Here is a 10,015-nt window from a genome sequence, read left to right on the forward strand (position 1 = left end):
AAGAACAAATCTCACCAGCATGATGTTGAGTAAAAGCCAAATATGCAAAACGCATACTTCATGATCCCAGTACTTGGAGTTCAAAATCAGGCAAACAAAACTGTGGTAATGGAGGGCAGAAGAATGATTATCTTTGAAAAAATACTGATTGGAAGAAAGGGAAAGGGAGCTTTCTGGGGTGCTGGAAATGTTCTACATATTGATCTGAGTAGTGGTTTCACAGGTGTGTACATGTGTCAAAAATCAGTCAAGCTTTAGATTTAAGACTTGCATGTCTTATTGTAAGTTGTACCTCAATAAAACATTTTTTAAGTTGGTAATGATATAAAGAAATACATTGCTGATATCATTGATATAGGAAAAGAGGCTTGACCATGATTTAGATTTATGCAATTCTGTTTTCATTTTAGCTAAGTTTTTCACAATTATGGTCCTAGGCAGTAATTAATGAATAATTAATTATTTCTCTCCTATCATATACTTATTGTTTACTCATTTCACAAATATTTAAGTGCCAGATGTTCTGCGGTGTGAAGGGATCATTAACAATGAACAAAATAGACATAGCTCTTACCTCTACAGGGCTAGGTGTATTGGGCAAAACAGAGAAGTGAATCAGAAGTTAAAATTGCAGAGAGAGAGTAGAGTGCAGAGGGATGCACACAAGAACACTTCCCCAAAGCTATTGGCTGGGAAAATGAGAGACTGATTTTCATGAGTTTTTGCAACCAGCGGGGCTCAAAGACAGGAGTTTTAGAGGTGGGTGGGCTTGACTGGGATAGAGACCTGAGAGTGCTGCCCTACTGGAGAGAAGGCAGGCAAGCAACCGTGGGACAGATGATCTGAGGATCACCTAAGGTGCCAGGGGAGAGAGTGTGCGCTCTTCTTGGAGTGCATCTATGAGAGGTGGCATTCGCAGAGATGCCTCTCTGGTGGCAAAAGAACCAGTGGGCACTATTTCCCTCCCCTGCCCTTCAGCATAGGCGCAGAGACACCTGCTGAGGGCAGCTAACCCAGGCACTGGCTGTTTAGCTGTTTGCTCCAAATCCTATGCCCCTGCACTCTGGTGCCCTTCTCACCCAAACCTGTATCCATCCTCGCACAAACAGACCCTCCCCTAGAAGACCAGCACAGGGCCACCGTACATCCCTCAAGTTTGAAGTTTTAAAAGTCAGTAGGTTTGGCTGGGATGAGCCCAAAGTGCACTGTGCTGCTCCAGGCAGGCAAAGACAGACAGTGTGAAAACAGAGATCTAAAAAACACCTGGGACACAGGAGGGAAATTATTTACTCTTCTGGGAGGGCTTCCCTGAGGCAGCAAGCACGGAGACCCCTCTCTGGGTACAAAGGAACTGCCTCACCATTTCACTCCCCTGTCCCTCAGCATAAACCAGCTCAGTAAACATTTAGCACAGCATCAACACTGGCTCCCTAACCTGCTTACACCAAGTTCTGCCCCCCTGCACTCTGGTGGTACTGCTTTTCTCAGGCAAGTATGCCTAGGGCCCAGCCAATGGGCCCCGTCCACAGAAGACCAGCAGAAACCCTGCATGCACCATGTCTACCCACCAGAGAATTCTGCAAGGCTTCAGTTCTAGTGCAAGTAGCATCAGGTCTCATTTAACAAGCAGACCAGAACACACCTAGTTAAATATTGCCACATTCTGACCAAGGACCAAACACTCCCTGTTGCAGACAAGGAGAGCCTCTGCAGACAACTGACCTGAGGGATAGAGTAAAAAAAAACACAGCAGCAGAGTGCAGACAGCACACACCAGAGACACTTCTTGAAGCCCTAGGTCCAGGACACTGTATGACCTCTTCTTCATAAAGCCATTACTCTCAAAAGCAGGAAACATAACAGGCTTTTCTAACACAGAGAAAAAGACAGAGACCTAGACAAAATGCCAAGATGGAGGAATTCATCCCAAAAGAAAGAACAAGGAAAAGGTCATGGCCAGAGATCTAATCAAAACAGATATAAGTAATATGCCTGATGGAGAATTTAAAGCAACAATCATAAGGATACTTGCTGGGCTTCAAAAAAGCATGGAAGACATCAGGGAGACCCTTACTGCAGAGATAAAACAGTTAAAAAACAATCAGAAATGAAAAATAAAATAACTGAGATTCAAAACTGACTGTATGTAATGATCACAAAGATGGAAGAAGCAGAGGAATGAATGAATAAGTGATATAAAAGATAGAATAATGAAAAATAATGAGGCTGAACAAAAGAGATAAAGAACTATACATCATGAGAATACACTTAGGGAACTCACTGACTCCACCAAATGTAATATCATTCATATTATAGGAATCCTGGAAGAAGAAGAAGAAGAAAGAAGAAAGAAGAAAGAAGAAAGAAGAAGAGGAAGGGGGAGGGGGAGAAAGAAAGAAAAGAAAGAAAGAAAGAAAGAAAGAAAGAAAGAAAGAAAGAAAGAAAGAAAAGGGGGCAGAAGGTTTATTTGAGGAAATAATAGGTGAAAAATTCCCTATTCTGGGGAAGGAAACAGACATCCAAATCCAGGAGGCACAGAGAACGCCCATCAAAATCAACAGAAGCAGGCCAACACCAAGACGTATTGTAGTTAAATTTGCAAAATATAGTAATAGGAAAAAATCCTAAAAGCAGCAAAACAAAAGAGGTTCCTAACTTACAAGGGAAGACCCACAAGGCTAGCTGTAGATCTCGCCACAGAAGCTTAGCAAGCCAGAAGAGAGTGGCATGATATATTCAACGTGCTGAATGGGAAAAATCTGCAGCCGAGGATACTCTATCCAGTAAGGCTATCATTCAGAATAGAAAGAGAGATAAAGAGTTTCCCATACAAACAAAAACTAAAGGAGTTCGTGACTACTAAACCAACCCTGCAAGAAATATTAAAGGGGAGTCTGTGTGGGAAAGACCAAAAGTAACAGACTAGAAAGGAACAGAGAAAATCTCCAGAAACAATGACAAAACATGTAATGAAATGGCATTAACTACACATCTATCAATAATTACTCTGAATGTAAATGGAATAAATGCTCCAATCAAGAGACATAGGGCCTCAGAATGGATAAAAAAAAAAAGACAAGAGCCATCTATATGCTGCCTACAAAAGACTAATTTTAGACCCAAAGATACCTACAGATTGAAAGTGAGGGAATGGAGAGACATCTGTCATACTAATGGATATGAAAAGAAAGCTGGAGTAGCTATACTTGTATCAGACAAAGTAGACTTTAAAACAAAGACTGTAGCAAGAGACAAAGACGGACGCTATATAATAATAAAGGGGACAACCCAACAAGAAGATTTAACAATTATAAATATTTATGCATCCAACATAGGAACACCCAAATACATCAAACAGTTAAGAGCAAACATAAAAGAAATAATTTATATTATTGCAATAATAGCAGAGGACTTTAGCACCCCACTTACAGCAATGGACAGATCATCTAAGCAGAAAGTCAACAAGGAAACAATAGCTCTGAATGACACACTGGACCAGATGGACTTAACAGATATATTCAGAGTATTTCATCCTAAAGCAGCAGAATACACATTCTTTTCAAGTGCACATGGAACATTTTCCAGAACGGATCACATACTAGGTCACAAATAGGGCCTTAACAAATATAAAAAGATTAAGATCATACCATGCATATTTTCTGACCATAATGCTATGAAACTTGAAGTCAACCATAGAAAAAATTTGGAAAGAACACAAATACATGGAGGTTAAACAACATGCTACTAAGAATGAATGGGTCAGCCACCTCCTTGAATAGCGTAGGGGAGGCCTGCACCAACATGAAGCACGAGTTCAACCAGTGCTTCAATCGCTGGTTTGCTGAGAAGTTCCTTAAGGAGGACAGCTCCAGAGACCCGTGCACTGACTTCTTCAAGTGCTATCAGCAGTGTATTCAGAAAGCAATAAAGGAGGAGGAGTTTCCCATTGAAGGACTGGAATTCAGGGGCCATGCCAAAGAAAAGCCCAAAAGCTCTTCTTGACCTTGACAGTCTTGAAAATAAACTCCTCCAGTGAGGAAATTGAGGACACTGTGAAAATAGCCATCGATTTGATGAGGAGTTTAGGAGGGAGGAGTTTTCTCTCCTCCTTGATTTCCTCTCACTTGTAAAAGATGATGAACCATCACTCTTTGCTTTGAGATGATTTCTCACTTGCTGTGGCATCTTGCAGGAACTCCATGTGCTAAAAGTAAGTGATTTCTTGGGATTATGGTTGCAGTACTTGGTCCGGGATCATCTTTAAATATCCTTTGTATGTAAATACTGATAAACTTGTCGGGATGATCAAGTTTGCCCGACCTCTTGAGTTTTGCTGCGAAGGACATTACGTACATTGTACTAAGGTTTTTATTCATGGAAGCAATTGGTTAGGATCACTCTTTTCTCTCAGGGAGCTAAGGTTCTGAAAAGGGATTCCAGCACAATGGTTTTAATCAATGCTTAGGAGCACAGTTTTATTTTTACATAATAACTTTTAAGATTGCTGGTGGACTGTGTTAGCCAAGAGGAAGACAGCTTTAAGAGTTCCCTGCCTTAGAAGAGGTGTCAGATTTCTGATTAAGATGTGAAAGCTTGAAGAATGTTGCAGTACACACCATTTCGGAGCTCATAGTGTAGTTTAGGAATTAAAATCCTTGGAGTAACAATGGAGGAAGATCCTAAATTGCAAAGATTTGCTCTTTACAGCTTTCAGCCCAAGTCAATTAATTAAGCCAACCTATATTATAAAACTGCCAAAATGCCACATCTGGTTAAATGGGAGAAGAGTTTGTTTTATTTGCCTGTGTACCCCCCCCCCGCCCTGTAATATCTATAATCGTGAAGATGGAATAAATTGTAACATTTAGTTTCAAAAAAAAATGAATAGGTCAAGTAAGAAATTAAAGAAGAAATTAAAAAATATACAAAAACAAACGATAATGTAAACATGATGGTCCAAGACCTTTGGGATGCAGCAAAAGCAGTCATAAGAGAGAAGTATACAGCAATACAGGCCTACCTCAAGAAGCAAGAAAAATCTCAAATAAATAACCTAATCTTACACCTAAGGGAGCTAGTAAAATAACAACAAATGAAGCATAAAGCCAGCAGAAGAAAAATAATAAAGATTAGAGCAGAAACAAATGATCTAGAAACTAAAACCAAAAACAAACACACACACACACACACACACACACACACACAAACAGCAGAACAGATGAACGAAACCAGGAGCTGGTTCTTAAAAAAAATGAATAAAATTGATAAACCCCTAGCCAGACTTATCAAAAAGAAAAAAGAAAGGACCCAAATAAATAAAATCACAAATGAGAGAGGAGAAGTCACAACCAACTCCACAGAAATACAAACAATTATAAAAGAATAGTAAGGAAAATTCTATGCCAACAAATGGCACAATCTGGAAGAAATGGATAAGTTCCCAGAAACACATAAACTACCAAAACTGAAACAGGAAGAAGTAGAAAACTTGAACAGACTGATAACCAGCAAAGAAATTGAATCAGTAATCAAAAACCTCCCAACAAACAAAAGTCCAGGACAGATGGCTTCACAGGGGAATTCTACCAAACATTTAAAGAAGAGTTAATACCTATTCTTTTCAAACTATTCCAAAAAATAGAAATGGATGGAAAACTTCCAAATTCCTTCTATGAGGCCAGCTTTACCCTGATTCCAAAACCAAAGACTCCACTAAAAAAAAGAACTACAGGCAAAAAAAAAAAAAAAAAAAAAAAGAGAGAGAGAGAGAAAGAGAGAAAGAAAAGAAAAGCAAAAAAAAAGAAGAGAGAGAAAGGGATAACTACAGGCCAATATCCCTGATGAACATAGATGCAAAAATTCTCTACAAAGTACTAGCAAAACAAATCCAACAGTACATTTAAAGAATCATTCACCATGAACAAGTGGGATTTATTCCTGGGCTACAAAGGTGGTTCACAAATCAATATCAATATTCACAAATCAATCAATGTGATAAATCACATTAATAAAAAGAAAGGATAAGAGCCATATGATCTTCTCAATAAATGCAGAAAAAGCATTTGACAAAGTACAACATCATTCATGATAAAAAAAAAAACCTCAACAAAGTAAGGATAGAGGAACATACCTCAACATCATAAAGGCCATATCCGAAAAACCCACAGCTAAGATGATCTTTAAGGGGGAAAAATTGAAAGCTTTTCCTCTATGGTCAGGAACTAGACAGGGATGTCCGCTCTCACCACTGTTATTTAACATAGTACTGGAAGTCTTAGCTTCAGCAGTCAGACAACAAAAATAAATAAAAGGCATCCAAATTGGCAAGGAAGAAGTCGAACTTTCACTATTTTCAGATGACATCGTACTCTATTTAGAAAACCCAAAAGACTCCACTAAAAAATTGCTAGAACTGATACATGAATTCAGTAAAGTCACAGGCTACAAAATCAATATACAGAAATCTGTTGCGTTTCTATACATGAATATGAAACATCAGAAAGAGAAATCAAGGAATGGATTCCATTTACAATTGCAACAAAATCCATAAGATACTTGGGGATAAACCTAACAAAGGGATGGAAGATCTGTACTCTGAAAACTATAAAACACTGATGAAAGGAATTGAAGATGACACAAAGAAATGGGAAGACATTCATGCTATGGATTAGAAGAACAAATATTGTTAAAATGTCTCTACTACCCAAAGCAATCTACACATTTAATGCAATCCCTATCAAACTACCACCAATTTTCACAGAACTAGAACAAACAACCCTAAAATTTATATGGAACCACAAAAGACCCCAAATAGCCAAAGCAATCTTCAAAAAGAAAAGCAAAGCAGGAGACATCACAATTCTGGACTTCAAGTTATATTACAAAGCTGTAATGATCAAGACAGTATGGTACTAGCACAAAAACAGACACATAGATCAATGGAACAGAATAGAAAACCCAGAAATGCACCCACAACTATATGGCCAACTAATCTTTGACAAAGCAGGAAAGAATATCCAATGGAAAACAGTCTCTTCAATAAATGGTGCTGGGAAAACTGGACAGCAACATGCAGAAGAATGAAACTGGACCACTTTCTTACACCATACACAAAAATAAATTAAAAATGGATTAAAGACCTAAGCGTGAGACCTAAAACCATAAAAATCCTAGAGGAGAACATGGGTAGTAACTGCTTTGACATCGACCATAGCAACTTCTTACGAGATATATCTTCTGAGGCAAGGGAAACAAAAGTTAAAATAAGCTATTGAGACTTCATTAAAATAAAAAGCTTCTGCACAGTGAAGGAAACAATCAATAAAACAAAGGCAACCTATGGAATGGGAGAAGATATTTGCAAATAACATATCTGATAAAGGGTTAGTATCCAAAATATATAAAGAATTTATAAAATGGAATACTCAAAAATCAAATAATCCAGTTAAAAAATGGGCAGAAGACATAAATAGACATTTTGCCAAAGAAGACATACAGATAGCCAACAGACACATGAAAAGATGCTCAACATCAGTCATCATCAGGGAAATACAAATCAAAACCCCAATGAGATACACCTCACACCTGTCAGAATGGCTAAAATTAACAACATAGGAAAACAAAAGATGTTGATGAGGATGCAGAGAAAGGGGAGCCCTCTTACAGTGTTGGTGGGAATGCAAACTGGTGCAGCCACTGTAGAAAACAGTATGGATGTTGCTCAAAAGTTAAAAATAGGGGGGCGCCTGGGTGGCTCAGTCGTTAAGCATCTGCCTTTGGCTCAGGGCATGATCCCGGGGTCCTGGGATCGAGCCCCACATCAGGCTCCTCTGCTGGGAGCCTGCTTCTTCCTCTCCCACTCCCCCTGCTTGTGTTCCCTCTCTCGCTGGCTGTCTCTCTCTCTGTCAAATAAATAAATAAAATCTTTTTTTAAAAAAAGTTATAAATAGGGATGCCTATGCCTGCCTTCAGCTCAGGTCATGATCCCAGGGTTCTGGGGTCGAGTCTCACATCAGGCTCCTTGCTCAGCAGAGAGCCTGCTTCTCCCTCTGCCTGCCACTCCCCCTGCTAGTGCTCTCAGTCTCTCTCTCTGACAAATAAATAAATAAAGTCTTTAAAAACAAAAAACAAAAACAAAAGTAAAAAATAGAACTACTCTATGACCCAGCAATTGCACTACTAGGTATTTACCCAAAAGGATACAAATATACTGATTCAAAGTGATACATGCACCCCAGTGTTTACAGTAGCATTATCAACAATAGCCAAATTACGGAAAGACCCCAAATCTCCATCGACTGATGAATGGATAAAGAAGAGGTGACATATATATATATATATATCTCAGCCATAAAAAAGAATGAAATTTTGCTATTTACACCAATGTGGATGGAGCTAGACAGTATAATGCTAAGCAAAATGTCAGAGAAAGACAAATACCATATGATTTCACTCATATGTGGAATTTAAGAAACAAAACAGATGAACATAGGGGGGGAATAAAGAGAGGCAAACAAAGAAACAGACTCTTACTTTAGAAAACAAACTAGGGTTTACTGGAGGGGAGGTGGGAGGAGGGACGGGTTAAATAGGTGATGGGGATTAAGGAGGGCACTTGTGGTGAGCACTGGGTGTTGTATGTAAGTGATGAATCATTACATTCTACACCTGAAACTAATATTACACTGTATGTTAACTAACTAGAATTTAAATAAAAACTTGAAAAACAAATTCATAGATACATGCTGGAGTGTGAATACACATGTTAGCCATCTACCAAGCTGAAGCAAAGAGGGGACTTGGAGCTCTAAACACGCTTTATATAGATATTCAATTGTTCCTTCTGTGTTTATCTCTACCTTCGCACCCATTTTCAGGAATATTAGAAATTATTAAACGTTTACGATCTTCTTTAGAAGATGTAGGCTGCTTCTCAGTTTTTCTTATCATGTATTTAGGACCCCATCTTCTCACATTTAGGTACGGGTTAGGGTTAGGTTTAATGATAGGGTTAGGTGTAGGGTTAGGGTTACGGTAAGGGTATGTGCCTGGTATCCAGCAGTTCAGGGATTTCTCCTGATAATAAAACATTAGACTTCTGCTGGGGTTAGAATAGAATAGAATAAAATACTCTTTAAAAAAAAAGTTACAATTGCATGTCACAAATGTATTATGGGGAAGTAGAATGTACTTCCCTGCTGTTGGGGAATGAAGTAGAGGCAGTAACAACCAAGAAGGGAAAGACCTACTAAAGAAAATAATATCTAAGCTGAAATTAGTTCCTTTAGAGCAGAAATCGCATGCTGTTCCACAAGATGAAGATTGCATGGCATATTCTAGGACCTGAGAGAAGTTCAGTATGTCTGGATAGAAAGTGTGCTGGAGAGGGAGCAAGGAGTGCACTAAAGGATGCTAGAGAAGCCAGCCCATGGAAGGCCCTGCAAGCCCTGGGAAAGGAGTAAAGATTTTATGAGCATAGGGAAAAGACATGACTTGACATGTGTTCTAGATGTATTATTCTGTCTTCAATGTGAAGAATGAACTAGAGGGAAGCAAGATTGCAGGAAGAGACACAGCTTGGGAGGCTGTTGTGGTAAACTGGCTGGAGATGATGATATCTAAAACTACGGCAGTAGAGATGAATTGAGAGATATTTAGGGAAGTAGAAATAATGGGACTTGAAGATTGTTTGGCTAAGAAAAGAAGAGTGAAGAGTGAAGCTTGAAAACCCAGTTTCTGGCTTAAGCAATCCTGTCGGCAGTGATGTCATTCACCAGGATAGGGAATATAATAAGGAGTATTATTTTGCTAGTTTGCTAGTTCAGGGATTTTGAGGAGGTGAGAGGAGGAAGCTAATTAGTCCTGTTCTGTGTATCCTGTGTTTAAAGTGCTTGTGAGACAATGAAGTAGAGATACTCAAAATGTGATTGGTGCTTAGGAGACATAACCGTCCTGATGAAATAAATTTGGAGGTCAGCGTTGTACAGAGATTAACTAAAGCCACAAAGTAGAGACC

General features: G+C 38.9%; 1 protein-coding gene across 1 annotated transcript; it reads left to right on the forward strand.

Annotated features, from left to right (window-relative positions):
- Positions 1–3,750: 3,750 nt before the first annotated feature.
- LOC123000967 (TP53-regulated inhibitor of apoptosis 1-like) lies at positions 3,751–4,002 on the forward strand. The gene has a single exon (XM_044383570.2). It carries the CDS (start codon positions 3,751–3,753, stop codon positions 4,000–4,002), a length of 252 nt encoding a protein of 83 aa, XP_044239505.2.
- Positions 4,003–10,015: the final 6,013 nt, after the last annotated feature.

The sequence above is a fragment of the Ursus arctos genome, unplaced genomic scaffold (genome assembly GCF_023065955.2).
Source record: "Ursus arctos isolate Adak ecotype North America unplaced genomic scaffold, UrsArc2.0 scaffold_20, whole genome shotgun sequence".
NCBI lineage: Eukaryota > Metazoa > Chordata > Mammalia > Carnivora > Ursidae > Ursus > Ursus arctos.